Source organism: Corvus brachyrhynchos, unplaced genomic scaffold, assembly GCF_000691975.1.
Source record: "Corvus brachyrhynchos isolate BGI_N302 unplaced genomic scaffold, ASM69197v1 scaffold346, whole genome shotgun sequence".
NCBI classification, from domain to species: domain Eukaryota; kingdom Metazoa; phylum Chordata; class Aves; order Passeriformes; family Corvidae; genus Corvus; species Corvus brachyrhynchos.
In genome coordinates, this window is record NW_008238644.1 from 909,060 (window position 1) to 936,597 (window position 27,538).

At 41.9% G+C, this 27,538-nt stretch overlaps 1 protein-coding gene across 9 annotated transcripts in view; it reads right to left on the reverse strand.

Moving 5' to 3' along the window:
• Window positions 1-5,799: 5,799 nt before the first annotated feature.
• Window positions 5,800-27,538, reverse strand: part of AFF2 (AF4/FMR2 family member 2) — a 364,304-nt gene continuing 342,565 nt past the window's right edge. For 6 of the 9 annotated variants that reach the window (XM_017737562.1, XM_017737554.1, XM_017737553.1 and 3 more), the window contains exons 18-22: window positions 27,347-27,440; window positions 24,573-24,620; window positions 24,019-24,068; window positions 19,512-19,726; window positions 5,800-15,043 (exon numbers count right to left, since the gene is read on the reverse strand). In XM_017737562.1, the coding sequence (XP_017593051.1) occupies window positions 14,922-15,043; window positions 19,512-19,726; window positions 24,019-24,068; window positions 24,573-24,620; window positions 27,347-27,440 (529 nt within the window). In that variant the 3' untranslated portion in view covers window positions 5,800-14,921. The remainder of the gene's footprint in view (window positions 15,044-19,511; window positions 19,727-24,018; window positions 24,069-24,572; window positions 24,621-27,346; window positions 27,441-27,538) is intronic. The other 3 variants (XM_017737561.1, XM_017737555.1, XM_017737560.1) reach the window with 1 other exon arrangement.

Below are 27,538 nucleotides of genomic sequence, written 5' to 3' on the forward strand. Positions count from 1 at the left end.
CCATACTGAAACCAAACAGCTTCTTCCTCCCCAAATAAATCATAAGAAAGAAGAAAATGTTTCACATTTTTAAAAGTTTAGACTATCTCTGACTTCAGACATGTTGCCATTAACCTAGGATTTAATCAGGGATTTTCATTTGCTCCTTGTTCTGAACTATAATGAGCCCTTTAACAGTGTAAATAAAAAGATCTAAAGATTCAATAAACTATAATGTCACAAACAGCAATCAGCTACATTGTGAGGCCTCAGTGTTAAAAAGCATCTCACAGCTGGAAACAAATGCTTCTATATAACATTGTAAATAACCTCTAAGCCCACTACTAATTAAACTGAAGCCTCTCTTCTCCTGGGCATTGAATATATGAACCAATTAAGAAAATATAATTTGTTTTCTGAGAGACCTGTGCTGCACCTCTTAAAAAAAAAAAAAAGAAGGGGGAGAGATACGGAAAGACCCAGTGACAGAGAAAGAAAGGGAAAGGAAAGGGGAAAGAAAAGAAGAAAAGAGTTTCACAGGAGGGACCACACTGATGTGCTGGGGTTACAATAATGAGACATTTCTGCTTTAAGCAAATTTTGCACCTGTAACCTGCAGAAATATAGCCATAGCACTTGAAAAATTACTTCAATGCTGCACAGTGCCATGAAAATTTATCTTTGAGATGATTTTATTGCATGGTTACCCTAGGCAATTAAATCAATAAATCTTAACTGTCAGAGAGGTTGGCCCACTGCCAGGAATAAATGAAATGCGCCGAATCAGTAAATAAAAGGTTTCTGACAACTCATTCTAGGAATTATTTAGCAGTTGGGCTTTTTGTTGTTGGTGGTGTTGGTGTTCCTTTTGTCTCCAGCATTTATTGACATTCTCCATGAGAAATGATTATGCTAACATAAACAATGTAACCCAGGGGTGTAGATGGATGGGAGAGAAGAGTCAGGCTCTTCAGGGTAATAAATTACCCTCCTGGAATTGCACACAAACAGCAACTTTGGGGGGCTGATAGCACCGGCAGAGGCAATTAGAGAGCTGGGGCCTGAGCCATGGGCTGGCAACGCATCGGCAGCCCCAGTGCCAGGCACTGGGAGCTTTGTGTGCTGGCCCACGGCAGTGCCTCATTATTAACATAGATGTGCTCTTTTCATTGATTGATTCAGAGATGATTGAGATTGAAATGCCTCCTTGAGACACAGAGGTGACATTTCTGTTGATCCAGAGTCCAGTGTTCACCACAGGAGATGCCAGTTTTGACAGTGAAATCATAGTTATGCCTGTGTAAACCCTGAGTGGTCAATGCAGCTGCATTGTTTTTCATGCTGGTGTTACAAAACTGAAGGCCCAAGTCTGTTTTCACTTACCCTGGGATTTGACATTTTAAGTTAGTGTGGAATAACCTGTAGTTAGGCTTAGGCTCTCTCTCCCTGTGGTGAGATCAGGTGACCTGATTAATAAACAGATGGATTTTTAGTCATTGTGGTCATCTACTTCTAATACAAACAGGCCACCAAGTTCACCTGCTAAGTGCTAGTTCAAACCTTCCTTTACTGGCTGAACAAGCCCACTCCTCCAGCAGGGCAGCAGCTGCTGGGATAATGATGGGGGCAGCCCTGGCCATGGGGGATCTGCATATTCCCAATGCCACTGGTGACAGGGACACCAATGTCAGAGCAATCTGCTATGCTGAGCACTGAAGGAGGCCTTGCCTGCCTAGACTAGAACTAATTAGATGGTTTGCAGGGCCAGTCCCTCACCACCATCACATTGGGACAGTCTGGAGAATATGGGTCTGTCCTTGAGTCAACACCAGCTCTATGGAGCCAAGCAGGGATTTATCTGAGTAGTGTGGAAAAGAGCCTGCTGTCAAAATGTCTGTATCCAGTCTCTGGACACCCAAGTGACCTTCAGTCATGGGAGCCCTTAGGGAGAAACTCATCTCTCTTCCTGAAGCTGGCAGAGGCTCACCAAAGCCTGGTGCAAGCCAGAGACATCATGTCATCTTGGCTGGGGAATATTTCATTTGAAAGTATTTCCTTCAAGGTCCTCTATGGTTTCTCAATGCCCATGTCAGAGTTTCCTGGCCATATTGTTCCACTGGCATGTCCTGTCCCTGCCATGATTTTGCAGCCTTTGTGCTCCCCAGGGGCAAATTTGCTGCCTCCCACTGCGGGTGTGTGGAACCAGGCAGGAGGACACTGAGGAACAGCAGCTCAGCCTCAGGGCTTCAGCAGCGCTGGGTGGTGGCTGGGGCACTGGAAATGCCCTGGACACCCATCTGGAGGAGGCTTCTCTTGGCTAATCAGCTCCCAGACCATAAAGAACATTAGAGATCTGAGTGCTGTGCTTAAGTGAATGAGCTGCCTCCACTTCCAGGTACAGATAAAGCCAATGGAGTTTCACAAGGCTGATTGGCAAGCAGTTTCTCATTGCAGATAATTCCCTGCCAGCATATCCTGAACACACAGGTGATCGCTCTTAAATTGATGGCTTAAAGCCTTTTTATTTAGCTCCTGCTTGATAGGCAGCAAATGTAGATTTGCAAGAAAAAACCCCCAAACTACACACACACACACAAACCCCCTGCAAAAATCAAAGACCAAAACAAATCCTAAAAAGAAAAAAGTGCTGCAGAATTTGATCTCTCTTACACCTAAGGATGAAATTACTTGGAATGGAGAGTTAAACAAAACTCCTGATGCTCCTCAAATCCCCGGATCAGCACTAAGGGGTACTCGGGACATGCTGAGTTTTCCAGCAGCCCCTGTCACAGTTGCTAAAAAGAAAAAAGTGCTGCAGAATTTGATCTCTCTTACACCTAAGGATGAAATTACTTGGAATGGAGAGTTAAACAAAACTCCTGATGCTCCTCAAATCCTTGGATCAGCACTAAGGGGTACTCGGGACGTGCTGAGTTTTCCAGCAGCCCCTGTCACAGTTGGGAATTGCCCTTCAAACGCAGCAGGCATTTGAGGGCTTCATTCTCCCAGCAGCTTAGAGCTGGCATGCTGAGTCTGAGAGGGAAGCTGGCACCCTGGTACCCTGGCAGCATGACTCAGCTCTCTTAGCAGAAAATGGAGCATTTTTCATGTGGCTTCATCACTTCCAGCTGCACACATTTCTCACAGTACCCCCTGCCAAAAGGGTGAACCCCACATGCTTGGAGCTGGCTGAGAAACGGGGAACAAATGGTGGTGGTGGTAGTGGTGGCTGTTGGGTATTTGTTTTATTTTTTCACTCAGATTTGCCTTTCAAAATGTAAGTTCTTGAGCAAATAATCCTACAAATAGCTACAGTTGGATTCTGATGATCCTGATGGGTCCCTTCTAACTCAGCCTATTCTATGATTCTATGACAGTGTCTTTTCTTCTGCACTCCAGTTCCTGAGGTGTGATGTACTAACTCACATCTTGTGTTTAGCTGGTCTCATGTGCTCACAGGTGTACAGGTCCCTAAAAGAGAGAAGAACACGTCTCTTTCACAAGGCCAGTCTACACACATGCCTAAAAAATATCTAGAGGGGCTCCTCTGTTGCTCATATGACCAGAACTTTTGCTCAACATTAACTTGATGTGTGGTTTGTTTGCTGAACACATTTACTTTAGCTATAATAAAGTCCTTCCAAACGTGTGGATGCAGTATGGAGGGAAAAAATCCCCCCATGCACATGTGCTTTTTTCAATAAAAAGCTATCTAAAATAACTTTGAAATGCAGCTGGTAAGTGAAATTCCTCCCTACTATGTAGAGCTGATGTTGCATTGCTTTCCTTCTGGACCATGTGTGTAGGAGGGGCAGAGGAGTCTCAGCATTTCAGTGACAGTATTTGGGCTATGCTTTCTACTCCTTAGCTCTACAGACCACGGGAAGCTCCAGCCAGACTTTTCAGATATAAATAAGGCTTCACAAGCTCTTCATCTTTCGTGCTGGCAATGAAACATCCTGTGGTCTAGAGCAGCTTGTCATGGGCCAAACTCATCCCTGAGGGACTTGTGCAGTTAAATCATCTTAACTGGCTGCCAGACTGTAGTGCTTCCTTCTCTCACTTGAGCCTTTCGTAGCTCTTATGAACATCCTACTCCATTGCCTCAGCCTCAGCCAGGGAGGGAGGGAAGATGTCTCCTTGGCTGTGGAACAGGGCACACAGTACCTTGCCCAAGGTTGTTGTGAAATTGTGTATAAAAATGAGTGTCCAAATGCCCATCTTCCATTATCCCTGTCATTGCCACACTTGGAGGAGACATTTCTCCCTCTTCTCAGCAGGGTGGCATCTTTTGCTACTGTGGGAATCCCACATACTGGCTGTATGAAAAATTATCCCTTTTTTATTTCCAGAGGTTTTGGGTTTTTTTTCTGAATTGAGCAGTCACACTAACAGTGCTGTATAGCACAGGTTTATGTGGAGCCATTCATCATTCATAGCTGGGATCACAGAACACTTCACAGCTGATTACAAGGTTACACATGCAGGGAATGACATGAGCTGCCAGTCTGAAGTCAAGCTTCAAGCTGGTTTCTGGGCACACCCAGAGGATGAAAAGAACTCAGGGAGTGAATGGCACATGGAGCCTCAAACCTGCCCTCCCTCCTGCTGACCCAAAAGACATCTCTCTGACATAGCCACAGAGGATGTTTTCTGTCTCCCTGGACACAAAATGGGCACTTGAGACACACAGTGTGCTCCAAACACCCCGTTCCAGATCTCCTTCTGAAGTGACTTATGCCTAAGAAGGACTGGGGCTCCAGCACCCATTTTACAGGTAACCATTCACACAAGTGGGATGATGAACTGGAAAAGCTGTCACCTGGTCAGACCAGAGAGTTTTAAGCTGCTTCATGAGGTCAGAGTGGTGCTGAGAAGCTGGAAGCTATCACCTCCTGGCCCTTTGTTCTAAGGGGGACATTACTACAGATAGTCAGCCTCAAATCCAGACTAACACCTACTGGTGTGGCTCTCCAGGCATCCTTCTGTGACACCATCTGTACCTCGGGAGGAGATGCCCCCGCCCGCCGCCGCCCAGCCGTGCCTTCCTGCAGCACCTCCGGCGCACGCAACGCTCCAGACGGAGATGAAAATGTTTTCAGCAGGCCAGTGCGCGTGAGGGGCCGCAGAGCAAACCACAGCGATGGCTTCTTTCGCTTGGAGACAGCGGCCCGAGATGGATTCTGTCGGGAGAGCCGCGCTCGTCTCTCCCCGCGGGCACCTCGACCTCAGCTGCTCCGCGAGCAGCGGCAGCGAGCGCTCAGCCCCGCGCCGGCAGCTGCAGCACACGCTGCTCTGCACCTCCGAGAGCTCTTTACATCTCCTCTGAGCTGGTATTCCTGGCACTGCCTCTCAGAGCTGTTCCTGCAGTGATGATACGAAACCTGGCGTTTCCAGTTTGGTCATGCCAGGAAGCCCCCGGGGACCGAGGCACCCCAGAGCGGGCAGGGCGCTGAGTGGCACCACTTGAGCCACGCTGGGCTGCCTGTCCAAAAAACCCCTCCTGCCAAGGCTGGCCCCTCTGCTCTCTGCGTTAGGTGTGGGACAGACAGGATTTAGGCTGCTGTCTTGCAGCTGAGGCCCCTCAGGGATGGGGAAAGCACATTATTGATCCCGTTACCTCACAGCTGGTATCAGCACTACATTATTTTCTAACATCAAGTCATTTTAAGTCGCCACAATGACACAAACACATGGATTAAAAATTAAAACCAATGACAGCTCTCCCACAAACAGTACTTACTGTACCATAGTTTTTGTATCCTGGGAGGAGAATGAGAAAACAGCAGAAGACAGAATAATTTATAGTGATAAAATGGGTTACATTTTCATAAAAATTTTATTTTACTTTTTTTTTTTTTTAAATAATTCAATGCACTGGCAGTATAATTAATCCCTCTATGAGAGACACGAATGTACCAGTTCAACCAATATTATTTATACAGAGACATTGTGTTTAAAAACAACAAAAGTACATTTAAAATGTTTGTACATAAAGTATTACTGTTATTTCTTTTTTTTTCTGAAGAAGGAACAAATGTAAACAAAATGCATAATTGTGCAACACGTTGGAAATACAAAGCAAAACAGGCAAGATACAATTTTATACATATAAAGCAAAAGAAATCAAACTTTTGTAACTATACAACATTTCAGTAATTGCTTGACATTTTAACAGTTACCTTGGTCTGTACAAAACATCTTAACTTATACTTAAAACTTTACAAGAATAACATGCTTGTTCAGAACAAAGACACCTTGTGGAATTGCAATGATTATTGATATGATACTTGCACACATGAGGAAAAAAAAGAGGCTACTTCAATAGTAAATAAAAAGTAAGAACATAAGAACGTAAGGTAAAAGGCCATTTAGTAAACCATAATCTAATTCCAATAGCTAATTAAGTTGCACTGCAATGCAGAAATTAAATCTGACTTTTGCTGGAAGACCATAAGGTCATAATGTTGCTCTATTTCCAGGAACCAGAAGAAAGCATATATAAATTTTCCTGATATTTTGGTTAATTATACATGCGCACGCACACACACACACACAAAAGAAAAAAAGGAAAAAAAATAGTATTTGCCACAACTGCCAGAAATGGTGGGTGAAAGAACCCACACACTAGACTACTCCCAACATGGCAGGGTTAAAAAACCACAACAGCTAGGGAGAGCAAACCCCCACCGAGTTTGCCAGGATTGCTTTTCCTGAACCTTAGTTGTATTTTGCTTTTTTTTCCCCCAAAAGACAGGAAGAAACTTGAATTGAGTTGAGCCATTTCAAAAATTCTGGGAGTACCACAGCCAAGCCAAAACACAAACCAAAGGAGAGCTCAAAACCAAAGCAAAACATCACAAGATCTTTGACTTGTTTTCATATTCTGTGATGATATGTCCTAGACCTTTTGAATGTGGATTTTAAAAAAACCAGCATTTAAGATTCAGTAGAAGATATGCAATCCAGAGATGTCAAAAATACAGACAGGAATAAATTATACAATATTTTATGGAAATAAAAGGACTGTCAGCTTGGATAAAATGTACATAATTTTTAAGTGTCCTCAAATGATACATATGGCTAAAATTAAACCCCTGATTGCAGCAACCTAACATATTCAGTGCCTGCGTCTGCAATCTGTGTGCTGAGCACCAATTCACAGTTACTTCTGTGCACTTCAGTGGAGCAACCTGCCGACCAGGCTGCTCAGGGGAAGAACAGCAGAATTGGGCCTAGATAAATATTTGCCATGACTTCTAAATGTACAGAACCCATTTGGCTTAGAAAACCCTCTTTAGCCTGCTGCAATGTCTTTGAACTAAAGTAACAGATTCCATCTCTAGACTGAGAGCATTTATGACATGTTTGACTTTATTTGCCATTTTTCTATGCAAGCTAATGCTGATGCCAGTAAATATTTAAACTGGGAGGTAATGAAATTGCAACATGCCTTTAGTTAAAACCAAAACATATGCAAGCCTAGATGGCAGGCAGAAATTACCCTCCAATTTTTTAGCAGGGATTATCTGGTGCTGAATCAGAATAGTTCAATATCCGCTCAGCCTCAGTGTGCATTTATAAAGCTGCATTAGGGCACGCAGCGCAGTATGAAAAGGGAGAGGACTGGTTTTTCAGCTGGTGTAAATCAGCACTGACATCCACAGAGCCACTTAGAGGCACATCAGCTGAAGCTCTGGCCCACAGTCATCAGAAACATGCAGCCATCACTCAGTCTGGTTGAAAAACTCAGGTGTGGAAGTGCAGAGTGAGGTGTAATCAACATCAGATCCAAAGATGCTCTGTTAGTCTCGTTTCTGATAACCTCTCCAGGCTGGGTGGTCTAAAGCAGTTTTATGATGTGCTGTACACTGCATAGCTTTGCAAAGTACAGTATTTCCTCACAGGCAAGGATTATGGTACATTAATCATTTCAATGGCATGATCAGTAAAAAGGCATGACGATAAAAGCTTTGGGAGTTTATCTGCGTAGAGATATATTGGCAAAAATTAGTCTGGGGTTAGAGGGTTTGCTCCTTGGTGTGTGCATATTGGATTAACTCCACTGAAACCAGTACTCCTATACCAGTTTACACCAGTTGAGGAACTTGTACTCTACCTCTGTTATAAATAAAACATTTGTGTTGCTATCCACTATTCAGTTCTTTCATAATTCAAGGGTAAATGTCTCCTGCCAGTGGGTCAAAGCTTCTCCGTGTCCATAACGTGTTACTTGTCACTGAAGTCAATGGTGGTTTCCCTGAGCAAGGGCTGAGTCAACACATGGTCTGGTTGAAGAGCAAATCTGCTTGCAGTTATTCCAGCTCTAGTCCAGAGACCTTCAACTACTTGCAGGAGATGAGTGCCCAGCCAGAACAAAAATGGATGGAATTTCAGTCAATTAATTGGGTTAATGCAACTGAAGTTCTGGCCTAATACACTTAACTCCAGTAAGACGATGTCATTTTTGTTATCCAGCTTCTCCTTTGATAAACAGTACTCAGCAAGCTCTGTAAGACTTGCACTACTGCCACGTGACAACAGAATTTGGTGCCATGAATTCCAACAGTTGAGCCAAGTTACTTTACATTTGCTTAGCTCAAATTTTGGTCCACTGTAGTTACTGTTGTTCAATAAAACAAATTCACCTCAGAATCTGACCTTCACTTGAATTCTGAGAAGAAAATAACTGAGTGGAAATTAGGGCTATCTATACTTGAAGGGTCTTTCAACAGTACTACAACAGGGTGGCACTCTGTGAGTGAACTTATATCCAGCACAGAGAGCTTACAGAACTTGCCGACAGAGGAACTCAGTTAAAATCAAAGAAGAAAACAAGTCTCAAACAGCTGCATTGTCCACTCATGTGACTTTTTAGACTGGCATCAGTGGGACTCAGTTGGAGTCCTGTAAGCATGAGTGGTCCTGTGGACACTACAGTTTAAATTCCAATTCTGTGTACAGTGGGTATTGACTGAGTTCTACACTGTCACCGTGTGCACAGCTTCTGTCAACTTGATTGGCATTTCCAGACGCAGTGCAAGTACCAGTGCTCAAATCCCAGTCCATCTGCAGCTGCAGAGGACCAAGACCTGAAAGCAATGCAGAGCCACATCTCTGCTCACCCAGGTGGTGGGCCTGGGGCTCCTCAATCCCCCTGGGCACAGCACTGGTCCCCCAGTGCAGTGGACAGGGCTATGTGGGGATTCACACCACACAGACCTGTAGCAATCCACCACCCAGTGCAAGCTGAGGGCTCAGGAGCTCTGTGTGGCTCCACAGGCTGTGGGAGGCAACATCAGGTCACACAACGCTGCCTGAGGTGGCCACTGGGCCTTTGGGCTTGGCCCTTGCTCCTGTTGTAAAAATAATGTAAAAATATTGGTTTAACTGGATGGTGACTCAAGGACAGTGACAAGAATTAGCTCTCTGTGACATGAGGTGGCACTCTGAGGTTGACTGAAGAATTGGATGTGGTGGTGCTGTATTCTGATTTCACAGGATACCACGGTATAGGTATTATTTTGCAGGACATATCCAAGCAATGTCCCCTTTCCCAAGAAGCACACTCAGCTTAAATTCACAATGCCAGACCACAGCAGCTTGCCCCAGTTTCTTTAAACCACTCTTGACATCTTTACCATTGCCTAAGACAATTAGAGTGAGCTAGCTGCCTGATGTGTCATGACACACCCTGTGGTTCTGGGAACAGCATCTCCTTACAGTATTTCTGTTGTGGTGCCTCCTGATGAGGCCAGGTTTGATTCCCATCTGACACCAGTTTTATGCAGTAACTCATCTGCACCTGAACTTGCTCTTGTCTCTCTCTATAGAGTCACGTCCTCCCCCGAGTTGTACACAAAATCTGAACTCAATCTATCCTGACTTCAGCAGCCACCACAAGGGGCTTAAACTGGTGTGAGATGATCAGAATCACTGATCTTGGAAGACAAAACATCTCTGAAACAAAATGGCTTAAGTAAAGCTACCAAGGCCATCGGAAAGGAAGGTCTGACAAGGACACCAGGGAGAAGATGACTACTCTCTAAGTCAGGCAGGAACATTTTGCATTCAGTGGCAGAGAGGTTTCAATAATGGAGACCCTAACAGCTTTTAGCCTATACATTTAGGCTAAATATCAAGTGATATAACCAAAATATGCCCCTATATAGACATATCTCATTAGACAATAGAGAATGCCTATATGCATTGGTGTGCTCTGGTTATATCATGGAAGTTCAGGAGGATTATTGGAAACAGAGGAATTGAGCTCTCCCAACATTAAGACTTGTTTTATTTGCATTTATAAAATAGCATATAAAGTAAAGCTGGAAGATGTCATAAGGACAGTGGATTGGTTTCCCATCTTCATCCCCTTTGCCTCACTCCCAGTGCATTCAGGTGAGGTCAGGGAGATGCTGAGAGGGAAAGGCCCTTTGCAAAGACCCCTTGGTCTGCAGCCTGCCTACAGCTGGGACACTTCTACACTTGCTTCAGAATGACAACTTAATTTTTTTGGTGACTTGTTAAATATTTTGTCTTTCTTAAAACTTCAAGACACTGCTCTATGGCAAATGAGTTAACCTGAAAAACCGCACACGGACAGCACATTCTTACACTGACTTGAGGGACCACAGGACTAAGAGGACAGAGTTGTTGCTACTTTCTGCCACACCTTCACTGTCTGCAGGAGGCAGCAGATGCAAACAGGACTATGCACAAACTACAGAGGAACACTTGAATAATGCCACTGCCGTGTTTTCTGTTTACAGCTACCATATATTTTCTCCTGTGCTATGAAGTAATGAGCAGGGACTTTCTGCTGCAAATCCACACATAAATCCACACAGATGTGTACACACACTCACACTCACGGGCTTGCTTCAATGCTACATGGAGTTTCTCCTGAACTCCAAGTAATGAAGTATGTTAATACTTAAGTCAGAATCCTTACCAGCCCCATTTTTGTTATCTGTTAAGTTACACTCACAAAACTAATAATTGGATTTAGACAGCATTAAATGCTGATAAAAAAAATCACTGAAAAAGTTTTTTCCAAAGTAACTAAAAACATCAGTGAATCTAAACTGTCATAATAGAAGAACATAATAAAATCTGTGAAATTAAAAAATGTATGGAAATTAAATTCCAGATTCAATTGTCTCATTTTGTTTCTATAGGAGGAATGAAGATCTCAAATCCTATTTTTTAAAACCCCCCACATAACTATCAACAGATCTGTCTCTACCTTTCAAAGGAGATAATTTATAAATGAGGCAATCTATTCACAAAGAGAATACTTAAATAATTGAAAGTCCAAGGAACATGTAAGAAAAAGTAAAATTAAGCTGTAAGAAGCAAGTTGTAAAAGTTGCCACCAACACTATCACACAAAGGCTTTCCCTCTGCTCCCTGTTCTTGAGCACCCAACACACATCACGTGGCTGGAGATGCTCACTGCACTTGGAGCTGGATATTCTGCCTGCACATTGTCAAATACTGAAGACCTGCTGCAGCCCTTGAAGTGGAGGTTAAGTGCTATGTAAATGCCTCTCTTGAGCATTTAGGACTTTGCTGCCCTTGTGTCTTGCACCCCAAATGCCTGAGTTTAGCTCTTTACTGGCCTGCTCTCTTCACTGCTGAACTCTTGGTATTGCTCCAAACCTCCTCAGGCATGGGTCACAAACAACAGTCTTGTCAGTTCTGGCAATGTTTTACAAAGCTTGGTGTCCTTCTTAAATCCCAGCTACAGAAGTCAAGAGATTACATCATTGTTCCAGTTTATCACTATTAAAAACAAATGTGCCAGTTCCATGGTATGCTTCTAAAATGCCTGAAAATGAGTCATGAAATCAGTCCCAAAGCTCAGCATCCAGAAGGTAATACAGGAACCACCAAAGAGTTTATTTAAAAAAAAAACCAAACCAAACCAAACCACAATTTTAAGCCAATCTTGTAATTTTTGGTGCTTGGTTCATGAGTTTGAAAGCCTAAATTGGGCAGTTTTAAGTGCAGACATTGCAAACACCTAAGCACAGACATGCTGCTTCTCCATGGATTGAAACAAACAAACAATCTCATTTGATTAGCTCTGCTGGAAGTAATTTTTTAAGGGGTAAAATGATTCCACAAAGAGGACATGTTGGCAACTGAAATGAGATGAATATAGTGCCTGTAAAAGTGCAATAATCCTTAATAACTAACCCAAAAGAAGCATCATCCCCAGGGATAAGACAGTAATTTACTCTCCATATTTAATTTGTTTCTAAGCCGCTTTTGAAACAAGACTGCTAAATAGTAAGTTGGCTTGTGATCCCAGACTTGACTGCTGGACTTACTATCATCATGCCATTGATTCAGCATACATTTCAACCTAAGTCACAGGATACAAAATCAGGTGGGCTAATTCCTTAAGCTGTTTAAGCACGAGGTTGTGAACATGGGGTAAATTTAGAGATAGGAGCCTGTTTACCACAAGCAACAGGGGAAAGATAAAACATGGGGATCACTGAGAGACTGCAGCTAACTCTGAGGAGTCCTGTGTCTGAAGACTGTCTTTTAAGACATTGCTATCCCTTGTAAATGCATGGAAGTCTTGGATTTCAATCTACATTAAAGGAGCAAGTGGTGAAAATGCACTTAATTTAACTGAATAGTTACTTGCAGTAAGAATGGAAAACTCTGGCTTATGACAAAACCAGCCCAACCCTACTTCACCTGTTAAAAAAATTATTTCAAATGTTTCCTTTTCTTTTTCTTAAAAAAACCCCCCAACCACCACCTTTCATCTACATTTCTGAATAGTTCTCACTGCCCTGGTTTTATTCATTAGCTACTGGGGCCAGAGTTGGCGTGACTAATGTGTCAGATTCTGGTTTCAGCCGTGTTACTGAAACCTTCAGAGAACAGATAAGGGTGAATCGACCACTTCAGCAACAGGAATGTGCAGATAATACAGGATGTGCATGTTCTGCAAATGTCCTTTGCAGAAAACCCTACACTGGATGATTTCTCTAATGATGCACGTTGGCTATGTTTACATTACAGTCTTGTGGAACAAAATGTTAGGAATTATTGATTTTTAAGAAAAGGTAGTACTACAGGGAGCTAATATACAACAGCTACAGAAATGTTTGTCTTAAATGTGCACTGGGCAGAGTCCTTAAACTGCTCTTATTGCAAATATCCAAGGCCTGCTCTAAAAATCTTAACAGTCTGAACCTTTTAAATGCAAATTTGTCCTATTTATCTGGTCACAACCCAGTGAGTAGAATCCAATAACTCACCAGATTAAAGAATATACAGGTTTATATAGCAGAAGGTAATTGCAATTAACTAATATCTGGATGGCATTTAATACATATATTGTGTTATTTCAATGAGATGAGACAGAATAATATTTACATTGCTATGAGCATTTTCTGTTTATAGAAATGGAATTTACAGTTCAGTAAGGTATGCAGGCGTTATATCAAGAATGAGATGAGACCATTTAAAGTCTTGTGAATTATTGATATAAATTCATTTTGTTTTGTTTCATGCACCAGCGCTTCTTGCAGTGGCACCAGAAGAGCAGTGCAGTTTATAACAGGGGAAAAAAATAAGAGGAAAGAGCAAATGTGAAATGGTGCAATTTATTCACAATTGCTTTGAAATTCTATCTGAATTGTCTCATTATTATTCACGCATTAGAAGAATGGTCCAAAACATGACAGCATGGGTAAACAGATGCAGAGCTTGGAAAATAGGTAATCTGACTGAAGTATTCATGGCCATTATTAGACAAATGTTATATTGCTTTTGGGTAAATCTGGTGATTTTATTTAATTTGACATTGTTTTCAAGATAGCAAGATAATACTGTTCGTTTCTAATGCTCTGAAATGAACAAAACAGGTGAAAATTGATGCCACATGGAATTATAATGTTTCAACAGTAGCTGGTTAGTTAAACTTCTAGACAGTTCATGAAGAATCTGCATACACTTATTAATGGACTTTTACATACAATATCAATGCTTAGAGTGCAGCAGCCCTGTTAAAATCTGCTTTCAGTGAGTCACTATGCAAGGAGAGATTGTTCTATGAAGAAAAATCTTGGATAAGTATTTGCTTGAGACTAAACAGTAAAACAGAAAGAAAATTCACAGATTTAGTGCAGGAATGGTAGATAAGACTAAGAAAGCTAATATTTTGGAACTGCCTAAAAACTGCAATAAATTCTGCTGCCTACTGAAATTATTAAGCCAACAATAAACAGGAAGAATGGAATATCAAAACCTCATTGCATAGTGTGTCATCATTCTTTAATGAGGCATTCCTTCAACCTTTTACCTCTTAACACCTTTGGTGATCTTACATTAGGTACCTGTAAGATATTCAATGTTCTCTTTTAGAGATTTAACCTAGAGGAAGTATGAAATCTTAGGAATGTACTGAGTCAGGTAATGATGCCAGAATTAAGCGTCGAAAAGCTTGGTTCAGGTTCAGAAGATGATTTTGAATGAATAGCTAAAACTTCTACTAATTTATTTCAGAAGGGACTTCTCATATATACCCTCAAATATTTAAGACGCTTTGTACTATTTCTCAGGAATCCATATCTTCTCAAAGTGCTTTTTTTGTTTTCACTTGAAGGCAGCATGGACTTAAAACAATACTGCAGGGAATGTACCGTTCCATAAAGCACATAAGGATGGCAGGATCCAGGAGACACAAGGCATAGAAAATTGTCAAAAATGATTAGATGGTACAACACATACTGCTCTTGAGTCATAAGTTTCATTTATGGTGACTTCTACTTCGAATAGATAGGATATTAAAAAAGGCAATAAAAATGAAGTTACATGAATAAACTTCCAAAAATGAGTGGAGTTCCACCAGTGATCGTCTCTGTGCTGGTAGAGGTAGAAGAATGGGGATGTCATGAACAGGGCAGCAGTCACTACAACAAATGAGCCTCAATGCGGAGCCAGTGGAGTCCCTGGCGAACGTAACGAACCAGATTGGTCATACTGCTGTGTTGTGTTAAGGGTCCCATCACTGAGTCCAGGTCTACAAAGAACTCTGCAATACACAAGAAACAGAAGCAATTGTTTCAGGCAATGGTACAGAAATACAGAATTACCATGATTTCCCACTCAGAAGCAGCAGCACAGTGCAGTTAGTGAGTTCTCAAGAGAGTTGTGCACATGAGCACATGGTCCGTAAGAAAGAATTTGAACAACAACAATATATTGAAACAAACCAAATTAGATTATCCATGCTGGAAGTCTACCACAGCATGGTATGAGTGGTTGCCAGTAGTCTTCCTTTAACTCTGATAATCTCCACTGTTGGTTTTTTGAGATTAGGTTTGCTGACTGTATGATTTAAATAGCTGGAAATTAAATCTTCCATTACTTTTCCACACTGTGCTCTCTCCCAGACATGAAGGGCTAGACTGGATCTTTCCAGACTAGAAGACCTTTCTTCCTCTTTTCCCCACCCTCTAATTTCTGTTACTGCCATTGTAGCAGTTTTGGCCCTCTGCTCATCCTGCTGCTGCTGCAGGCCCCAGAGGATGAGTGTGGGATGGGAGGGGAAGAGGAAGAGGAGAGAGAGAGAGAACACAGCAGGAAAATAACACCTTGAAGACGCGAACCTATAAGGGGGAAGAATCCCAACCCTGGGATTCCTTGTTGGGAAGGGTTAACAGGAGGTCACTAAACAGAGAGCCCCAGTTAGGAAGCGACACACCAGTTTACTTTATGTCATGTTAGATGCTCTCTGGGTGAAAGACTAATCCTGTTAGGGCCAACAGATCTCTCCTAATTGCTGTCAATGGAGAACTGAATTGTGCCCTGTATGCTCCCACAGCTCTTTATGCTTGCTGGGGCACAGGCATTCCCACATATACAACCCCTACACTATATTTAGGCAAGTGGGAACCCTCTCTCAGTTAAAGCCCCTCAGAGCTCAGATAACAACCAACAATCACAGTAAGGAATGGCTGAGCCCTCACATTCTCACCCTGTCTGCAATCCAGTGCACTGAGCCAGCCAGCACTGCATTGGCTGCACTTCAGGAGAGCAGATGCCGGGTGCAAAATCATTATCAGTACTTTCTTCAGCAAGTAAGTGCTGCTTTGAGGTCTTCTATCCAAGTATTGACAGCCTGACCCTGGTCAGCTTGGGAGCTACAGCAGTACAAAGTGATTTGGCTGGAGGCAAGCATAATGAGAGCTCAGGGCTAGCACCAGTGCTGTTCAGATGCTGCAGCCAGCAGCTACTTTTAATCTTCCTTCCTCTGTCTTTCATTCCCCTCCTCCAGTGTAAAATCAATACATTTAGAAATTAAATAATGCACTATCTTGCTTGTGTTCTAGAGATCTCGTTCTAGGCTCAAATAAACAATAATTTCTTTAAGCACTGAGAATTCACCTTAAAGCCTAATTTCAAGTTAATATTTCTTGAAAAAGCTACAAGCACTGAAGCCACTTAATAAATTTATGTGTGAGAGAACAGGTCTTGCTCCCTACAGAGCTGAGTTTTCTACTGTAGAGAAAAAGTCCTGCTTTCTTCAGAAGCATAAGAAAATGATCTGATCTTGTAAAGTCAGCTGAGAGTTTGATGTTATAGGTGGTGAACAACACCACTTTAGGTGATCCAACACAAAAAACCATCCCATGGGCTTTGGGAATTCTACAGTTTAGTTTGGCCTGCTACAGACACAGATTTATGCCAACTCCATCTATTCTCCCCACACTCTCAACTCCACTGACCAGGGGAAATTCCACCAGAGGTACATGGCAGTATGTTCCTGCTTTCCTTTTCAAACCAGATCAGCTTGGCAGGTCACAGTTCTGCTGTTCTCCCTCTTGCTATGCATTTTTATTTTAATGGCACATCTTTTGTCAGGCTGACAAAGAAAGGCTTCTGTCTGCTGCTCTGAGCCAGCTGGACATGAGTCAAGTCCAAACTGGGAGCATGCAGGCAGACTCAGGAGCACAAAACCTAAGCTGACAGCCGTGGACAAGGGGAGGCTGCACAGCTCCTACAGTGTGGAGGAAATTTCTTGTGACTACATGGGCATGACCTAAGAAACATTTATGACAGCAGTAAGACCCAGAGGTAATTGCTATGAGGCCACAGTTTTATACCCATCTCAGGACAGATCATCAAGGACATTTTCTTATGCAAGACACACCCTGTGATTCAGAAGACAACAGAAACAATGAGAGCTGACCACAAAACCCCACAAAAGTGACTGAATCTGGTTGGTTTTGTTTTTCTTTAGGAACTAAATTTTTGTCTTAATCATTGTTTCTTTGCAGGTTTGTGGGTTTTTTTTTTGGTTTTGAGATCATTCTTATTTCAAGGGGAGGGGGGAAAATCTCATTTTTTATAATGAACTGACTGCCCAAGCTCCTGAGAGAGAGGCCAAGTGATGTGTCCTGTACCTGGGACTCACGGCAGAGTTTGGGGTTTGCACTGTCCTGTTTGCTGTCACGGGGCAGTTTTGAACCCCCATTCCACAGGCCAGTGCACCAGAGCTTGGGCAGTGCACCAGAGCTGAGACAGCTGGCAAAGGTGGACTGGAGATCACTATGGAGAAAGGGGTGAGTCCTGTTCCAGCCAACAAGATAAAGGTGCTTTTAATTATTTGAGAGGTGCAGATGACATCTACTAAAACAATTACAACAAGGTTTCATGAAACACTGTAACATTTCTCATATCAAAGTGTCTTGAATACATCCTTTTTTAAAGAGAATCTCTCATGTGGTATGATGAACACCTGCAGAGAACCACAACAGTTCTCATATACTTTTTGCTACACCATTAATTTTTTCTAATTGCAGTTTGTGTTTAAGCATGCAACTTTAAATCAAGTACTTAATTAGAAATGAGGTATCTTTCCATACAAAATATAAAGACACTATAGCATGTATGAAACTCTGATCTCTCTCCAGTGGTTTGTAACACTTAAATGAAATTTGAAGTAACATGAACTTTGCATTCCCTGTAACATGTCTGCAGGTTGTGAAACAAGATATGAAAGAACAGGTCACAACCTTAAATGCCTTGCTCATGTGAGAAACCCTTATTCATGCATCCAGTCCCAGTAAAGTCAAAGGGACTCCTCATCTGAATAAAGAGTATTCCTATATGGCTTTGCAGAATTGGGTTTATTTGATCGTAAATCAAAATGAGAACAAAGAAGAGAGTAGGGAGGAAAATGCAGAAAGAGAGTCAGCAGGTTTTTTCTCATCCAGCTCTAGGACTGATAACAGCAGTGGCTGGGTACATTTTCTGTCTGCTGGCTGAATGCCTGAGCTATTTTGATTTAATACCAAGTAGAACATTTAACAACTCCACAACACACAGGGCTAATTACAAGATTATCGCCATCTCTTCCTCCTATCAGGGCATCCTTCTGCATTCCCACTGTAACATTCTGCATTACATTTGACAGGGAATCGCTTTCACATTTTGTGAAAATGGATGCAGCTATGGAAAAAATCCAAAATGACTGCACTGCTACTAAATTAATCAATGTGAACAAAGACAAGCAGCAGTAGGGAGGACTGGACAGAACTTCTATTATTGTTCCTCATCCAGGGATAGATCATTATGTCCCACAATTCAGACATAAAACTCTATAAATCTCAAGCTCAGTTTCTCTAAATCAGTGGAAATTTGCCACTGACATTAATGGGAGTAAGATCAAACTGCATACAGCAAGCACATTTGTCAGGACAAGTTGGCCATCTGAAATCTCACTATAATTTAAGAGAATGAGCCAACTCATGATGAGAGTATTTCCTAGCTAGGCTCTGCACCTCTAGTGTCAAAGGAAGCTTTCTCAGTGATTTGTGTAAGCCCAAAGCTGGAATCTGAATAATTACATTGTCACGGGGAAGCTCACAGCTGGCCAGCAATAGGCCAAATTTGTCCCTTAGTTATATCTCAGCCACTCCACTATACTTGATATAACCCAGTCACAAACTGCTTGCCAAAACTCCTTTGAAATGACTGTGGTAAAGACTTATATTTTGTTGTTAGGAATAAACAAGCAGATTTCCAATCCAATCATAGGAGAGTCAAGGTCGTGGCTTTCAGTGGACATCTCCTAATCGGACTTCCCGCATAAACATAACATCTAATGTTTGCTTATTATCCTAGCTAGCATTTTAATAGTCTTAAACCCGTTGACAGAGCAGTCTGAAAATAACCTCAGTGCTCTACGAGAGGCTGAAACTGTGAACGAATTTGCAGACTTAAAAGCTCCCATCACTTGGGGCTCGTGTTCGCTAAATTATTTGCCAGCTGCTCTGATAACCCCATGTTCAGCGTGTGTTACACATCCCCCTCTGTGCCTGACAAGAGAAGATACGCATTGGCTACAGCCACCAGCAAGCAGATTTGGTCTGTTTGCTCAAGCTGTCACAGTTGTGCTCTTAGATGTGGTGGTTCTGAGTCCAAATCCAGAGAGCACGGGGAAAGCTAAAGCTGGGGAGCCAAAGGGGACAAAGGAAAAGCAGAGAGCGGGGCACCTTTGTTCTCCTTGGTCAGCTTGTCAGCCATGTCCCAGTGCTCGTAGCTGCGCAGGACGTTGTTGGTGATGTTGACGTGGCTGGCAGCCATGTGGTGGATGCGCTGGGGGATGGTGATGGTCCCCGCCGAGGACGAGCCGGCGGTGCCCGTGCTGCTTCCAGCAGAGCTGACGGGGGACGGGCTCAGGGACATGGGCGAGGGGGTTTCTGTGCTCCTGCAAGAGGGAGAGAGAGAGAGAGTGAGGTCCCCTCACACCACCCCACTTCACTGCCATCCTAAATGCACTTGAAAAGTTAACTCTGAACCCCAGTCAAGGGAGAATGTGCAGTGGTACCTCCTGACTTTATGAGAAAGGACAGCTTATAAACTGGGAATGACTGAAAATAAAAAGGGATTTAATTCTCCCTTTAAATGAACCTGTTACTTAAAAAAAAATAAAAATCTATCATAAAAATTGAGCAATCTTTCAGAGAAAGAAGCATCTCACAGCTGTAATGATTTTTCTACCTGCTGCCAGAAGCTGCAATGGCAGTTAGAAAACACTCAATGTGCAATATTGGCTTATTATCAAAGTATTTTCTGGAAACCACAATGACAGTTTGCTCCAAAAACAGTCACCACAATAAGTAAAGAGCAAGTCTTAAAAGCACCCTGCAGAGCAGTATTAGGACCTGAGGGTACTGTAGGATTATGAATATCTCCATAGGATTCTTTAAGGCTATGGAGATTTGTTCTAATTGCCTACAGTTCATCCACACAGTTCTGCACAGAGCAGTGTTTTAAGTTACCTACTTAGTGAGGCACTAATGTCCTAATATAGATTTTCCGTTAATTCTAACACCATCAATTAGGAATCACCTGCTGGCTGCAGGCAGTGTGGTGGTCAGCACAGCACGCTCTTGTTTAGAGCTGTGCAGTGCTGAATGCTCACAGAACAGCTATTCTCTTTGAAAATTTGTAGGATCATGGAACTGTTCAGTTTAGAAAATACCTTTAAGATCATTGAGTCAAAACAGTTAACCCAGAACTATCAAGTCTACCAGTAACCCACGTCCCCATGCGCCACGTCTACACCAAGATACTTTTAAATACCTCCAGGAAAGGTGACTCAACCAAGTCCCTGGGCAGCCTATTCCAGTGTTTGACAACCCTTTTGGTGAAGAAATTATTCCTAATCTCCAATCTAAGCCTCCCCTGGTGCAACTTGAGGCCATTTCCTCTTGCGCTATCACTTGTTACTTGGGAGAAGTAAAAAGAGCCATCCTTCAGCACATCCACACTCTTGCCCAACTTGGTGTCATCCACAAACTGACTGAGGGTGCCCCTGATCCCCTTCAAGATCAAGGGGGCTTCAGATCATCAGTAAAGATATGAAACAGTACCAAGCCCTAGGGAACACCACTGGCGTCCAGCCCCAACTGGATGTAACTTCATTCACCCATGTGGAAGCACTTGCCTGAACAAAAGCATTCTATTTGCTGTGGAATACACTTGAGATGCAGGGCCAAGGCACTCCTGGCACTCTCTGCATGAAGCAAAGAGACCAAAACTCTCCAGACAGGGATGTTGCAATCCCTCCCTGGACATGCAGCTGTAGATGCCTCGTGCTGTGCAACAGCATCAAGCTCAGTCACTGAGCCTGGTCCAAAGCCCAGGACAGAAGGGCTTGGCCTCTTGGGTTTAAAGGCCACTGTCAGTGGCCCTGCCTGGGCACAGACCTGCTGACACCTCACAGGTGCTGCAGGACTGACACCACAGCACAGCCTTGGGCTGATATGCACTGATGGCAACAGCTTTTGCTGCACATTTTCCAGCAGTGCCCTGCTATTACCTGTGCTCAACAACAGGCTCATGTGATATATTCTTTTTCCAGAGCTAGAGATCACATTGATTTGGCAGCTTGTAGCTTTTTACCCAGCTTATGGGTTAGAGTTTAAGCATGTCCTAATGCACAAACGCTTTATTTTTAAGTCTCAAAACATCCTGGTTACCTGACTTGCCACAGTGTCTTTAATGCACAGAAGAGCTGAACTATAGTAGATTAGGTCTGGGAGCAGTTAAAAATGATAAGTATCTGAGGAGACCAAGAGTATTTTGTTAGAGCCACTTACTACCAGCTGACGCACTTCTGCCAAATAAAGCACATTGTTCATTGGATTTACCCTGTTGTGCACAGCCATTATTACTGTGGTGAGTCTACTAAATCTCTGTATTTTGTGCTTTCTGTCGCTAGAGGTGGGAAACATTTCTGTAATGAAACCAGGGAAAATTTGTTTCATTGCCAGGCTGGAACCCCAGCCAACTTTGTAGAGGTTCACAACCCTTTCAAACGAGTAGGCAGAAATTCCAGTAAGCCAAGCTGTGATTTTTGAAGGATCTGAGATCCTGAGTAGACTACACTCCATGGCAATGGATAAGCTTTGCTTTGTTAAAAAAAAATCTTTGAGATTACCCCACTGTCTCCCCATCCTGCATCAGGCTACTGCTCCATCTCCAGTGGTGCCATACACTGGATGGCGTTTGGTCTTTTTTTCTGTGGGGTGTGAATTCCCATCTGACACAAATTTGCAGGGGATTAAGAGAAAACTGTAGAGTGAATAGCCCTGGGGAAGGCAGAGCACAAGCTGCCAATGGCAGCACCAGGCCTGTGACAGACCTGGGAGCCACTGGGAACTCCCAGAGATAGATGGCAGCTATGAGCCAGCTGGAGAGAGATTTTCTTCTGAGACTCCACACAGAGGGGACACAAGACCTGAGTGTGGACTGTGGTCTTTGTGTGTTGGGTCACAGGTGTCACAATAATGCTGTTATAACAAGGCCTTGTCACTCAGTCACTCTCACATGTCAAGTGCTTCCTGCTCTGAATAAAAGACAGAGATGTGCACTTTCAGAGCTTTCCTTCCTTATCTCCAAAGTTAGTGGGAAGAGACTGATCAGCTGGGTGTTATGTTAGAAGTGATGCTGACCTGAAGGCTGGGTTTCTGCTGCCTACTTTGTGGCCAGACAAGAATTTTCTCCTCCAGTCAAAACCCACTTAGTCTCAATCCTGGACACCTAATAGCTCCTTTAAATAGCGAGGGAGATGTCATCACCCGCAGAGCACACACTTCATAGGGGTCTATTATAGGACAGGAATAAAAGGATAACTTCTGCTCCATGAAATGTTTATGTACAAGCCCCTTCTTAAGGAACAAAAGAGATGTTATGCTCCAGTGGTCTATTTGATCACTAAAACTTTACGTTAACATTTATGTATTTTTATTACAATACAAGGTTTCACTGACATTTAAATGCCTGGAAAAACTGGCAGATAATGAATAATTTAATTTAGTAGTTGCTTTTCCAGTGTTACAATATCTTTTCAATTTTTATTTAAAGTGATTCCTTATTTCATCACTTATTTTCTGTTTATAATCTATACTTAAATAGCTCTATACATACATACTCAAAATAACTTTGAGTATTTGGGGTGTGTATATATACCTATCTATACCCCAAAATATTTTGAATTATTAGACAATATTTCACTTCAAGAAAAATGTTGGAATTATTGGTTTTGCACTGAGGAGAACAAAGTCTGTCTGAAAATTCCAGTTGTGTGCTAAACTTCAACCCATCCTACAGCTTTGTTTCCTTGGCATGTCTAATAGTAATTTCTTCTTCTGAACCACCAGAAAAGAGACCATTAACAATAATAATTTTCAACTAGAATTTAACCTACTCAAATAAAGATGAAAAAAACCCCTTTGTTTTACCTGTATCTAGCTGTGACCAGGACAAAGGAGAAGGAGAAATGTCAGCTGGCAACGGCCATTGCAAGATAAAGGCAAGGATGCAGCAGCAATGCACCTCCACTGCACAGCAGATCATGACTGCATTACCCTGACTTCATATCTGAGGTGAGGGTGTTTTAACATTAATATGAAGCCACTGATAATTGGCTAAGTGCCCTCGCATTTTTACCACTATTATACCTTCAGTTTTATTAAACAGCACTTACCATATATCAATGAAATATTCATTGGTCTTTCATTGCTGAACGAATCATTGAAAAATCATTGCAATGAAGGTTAACTTTACTTTGGCTTCCTAAGTGACATGGTTCTTGCTAGCTAATTAACTGATATTTTTATGGCCTTCATTTGGCTCGAGAAGCAAACTGTCAAAGAATTCAGCACTGACCCACAGTGTCTGATTTTAGACTTAAGGAGGCTCTGCACAGAGGAAGATGTGATTCAGCTCTTCCTTCCCACCCACACTGGGTGGCTCACATGGGGATCTGACTTAGTCCAGTGGGAGCCCCTCACCCCTACAAGCCCAAGGCAGCTGTATGATCAATTTTGTAGCCCAGAACAGTTTCTACCTGATACATACTTGAAATATACCTGTAGCTCCCAAAACACTCATCCCACGACCTTTTCTTTGCCTTTAGAGGCACAAAACCACTTCCCCTCCTCTTGGAACCACTTGTTCCCAGACAAAAGTACTCAGCAGTAAAATACTCACTTTCCATTGCCGCCCCAAGGTGAGGGGGCCTGTGAGGCTTTTGAAGAGTTCTGTAAGTACAAAACCAAAATGTAAATACAGGTGATGTAAGTACATGAATACTGATGATACAAGGCTCAACACTTCCCCTTTTCATTGCAAGAGCTACAGTGCATGGAGCAGAACAGCTCTGCACATCGGTCCCATAATTAAGTGGATGGTGGATGATTGGTAGGTTCCAACCAGTAGCTTGAAAATCAGTTGATGAAAGAGGGAATAAGTTCCAGTAAAAGCAGATATAGGTCACAAAGAAGTGGTTCAATTACCACTGAAACTTATTCTACAAAGTAAGTTCTTCAGTGTGCAAATGACTGCTTATCTTTAGGGGGACCTTCAATATTTTAATAAGAAACAAAAATAATTTGGCTTGATGCTTTAATGAAATTGATCCCTCCCAAGTTTCTAGGGAAGGTGGCTTGGGATTCAGACAGTAGTATAAATAAAATTTTTAGTAAGGATCTGCTTGAATGCCTTTGTTTTTATATATTTTAGTTGCACAAATTGACTTTCCTTACCTGCTTACTCATTCTGCCTTTCACGTCTGTGTAGCACCTTGTAAAACCCTGTACAAAAAGATTGCCGAGCAACAATAAAGCCCAGGTTTTTCCAGCCTTGCTCAGACTGAGTGGTATCTTAGTTCCCATACAAAGTGGCAGTATCACAGCTGAGGCTATCTATGTGTGCCCTCTGAAAACAATCACTCAGCTCCCTTGCTGAGAAGCACGCACAGTGAAAATTCAATCAAGTTTTACAAGTTCTCTGCAAAGTATTACCCACATTATTACAACACTCATCTGGGTACTGTAATCGCTGCTTTGCATGGGAGGCCCACAGATACAGTGGAGCACAGAGAGTGCCCTTGACTTCTAAACCACAGCTCACAGCCCAGCATTTCTGACCAAAGCAGAAAACATTGTCCAAACCACAGCACTGGCCTGGCCTGGGCACTCCTGCACAGCAGCCACTGCTTGTCACTGAGGATGTGAGCATGACTTGGGGTGTTTCACAGCACAGAGCATGTGGAGTATGTATTTTTGCCAGCCACACATATGTAGGAAAGAAGGAGATCCTAAACTGCCCTGGAATGTCTTCAGAAATGGAGAAGAAGCTTTTATTGTTAATTTCTCATGTCTGGGGATTGTTCCCAACAGTGTCTGAAGACAAATAATAGATCTGTCAAGATTAAGACTAGATCTCAATTGGAAGCAGTTACTTGATAATGAAAATATTTACCAAAAATATTTCATTGACTACTGACATTTTAAAAACCATATGAATCTTCCTCAAATGTTCAGATGAAATATATCACAGGATGTCACTTTTTCTAATCAAAAAAGGTTTGATTTCAATTTTAAAAATTTATCACTTTGGTGGTATTTTACTCCAAGTTGTCTCTAAATTTCAAAAATTCTTTCATGATTAAATGGTTATATTCTGCTTTGAAATGTCAAAAATGTAATTTTGACACTTTTAATTGGAAATTAATCAGAACCAGTTCTGTCTATAAATGGTTTCAATTTGGACAAAGTGGCATTTGTGAAGAAAAATATAAAGAACAATTTGGCCAAAAAATTCCTCCCCAGCTCTGCTGTAAACAGTGGGCTGCTTTTCACAGTTAAAATTGTGTAAAATTTTGAGTAACAACTCTATTCAGTTAATCTGTTTCATTTGTATTACAGATTCTTGCTAGTGAACACAGAGAACATGGTGCAGCAATACAAAACTAACACATAGATAACAGCTCCCATTCCTTTCTTTTCTCCTCCTGTGCCTTTATTACAACCTGAACATATAATCTGTATACACTCAAACACTGCTTCTAGCAAACGAGCTACAGTGCCCATAGTACACACACTGTAACATCAACTGAAACACTTGGCTTCAACTGGATGCTTATGCCCAGCATTCCTGATTTGTCTATTTTATTGCATTTTTATTTTTTTAATCTTATTTTAATTTACATTAAAAGACATTTTCTTATGCTGGGAGTAGTAAATATGTTCTTCATTTTACCTACTTGCACAGCTAGAGAAAATAAAGTGGCTTTAAGGCAAGAGAATCTCCCCTGCTCCTGCCTCTTTTTTTTTTAAGAAATCATTACTTTCTGCAGAAAAGCTTTATTTGTCTAATAATCCTTTTTTTAAGATACAATCTACATTCATCCTGGATAAAATCTGAAGCGGGTGGAATACATTTAATGAAAATGCTGAGGTTACAAATGTGTGTAGTTCAAATTTAATTTGTTGTGCAAATCCCTGACTGAAAACTCCAAAAGCACAACAGAGGCACTCCTAATGGTACAAGAGAGCCTCCATTTAAGCACAAGATTAGGACTAACATTACTGAAGTGGCACAGAGACACACACAGAGGAGACATTGGTAGCCAGGACTACGGCTACTACCATGACAGTGTTGGAGTCTTACAGCAGAAGGACCATTTTACACCATTTACATGAACATATGAAAACTGCAGTGTTAGAGGTTTTTACTGGTTTGCAGTACCAGTATGTCAAAGCCTGGAACAAATTCACAGAGGCTGAAAACACCAACAAAAAAAGACTGATGGGCTGACAAGCCAGTATAATTACATAATTATAGAATAATAGGTAGTAATAAAGTAAAAGAATTAATGTATGCTTCAAACAGCATTAACCAGTGAAATATAAATATCAAAACCTCAGCAGAGCTGAAGAAAGATTCTATTTCTCTCTTAATCTAGGAACAGCGAGGATTTGTCATTCGTACTCTGGGTAAACAGCATTTGACAAGGTAAAACAAAACATCCCCAAGTCACGACCATCAGATCTCCACTCAGTTTAAGGTAAAGACAAACCTTCAATATGTAGATAAGGCAATTGGAAGTTCCATAGGAATAAAAGGAGAAATCTCTGAAACTGCAATAAGCTTCAGGAAATCTCACTGAATCTAAAATCTAAACTTAACTAACTATAACCTAAATAATTGCTTTATTATGGTTCATTGGGGGTCAGTTCATAATCACTTGCACATTGAAACCTTGAAAGAACCAGAAACTTGCATAAACATTACATGGTGTTGAGAATAATGTTATTTTAGTAGAATTACTGAGCATGGTCCTTTGAATCAAGTGACTAATCCAAAAATCCCCCAAATCACTTCTGTCCCCACTCCCTGGTAGCCATCCTGCCTCCATTTCCCAGGGGAGGGGTTAAATGTGGGACTTTTAAGTCATGCAGTTACACTTGTGAGAGCTCTGAGTGCTGGTATGAATTTCATTTCATATCAATAAATTAAACAGAACAAAGATTACCTTAAAATATTCCATCAGAGATCTGGAGTACTTCATAGCATGGTCCTTCTTTAGTTTAAACATTCTCAAGTAGAGAAGTGATAAGCATCGGTAGCTGTGGTAATTAGGAAAGGATTATGTTAATTCCATTGCTTAATGAAACCTATAAACTGGAAAAAAAAAAAAAAAGCTGACCTATTTTTTGCAGTTCTG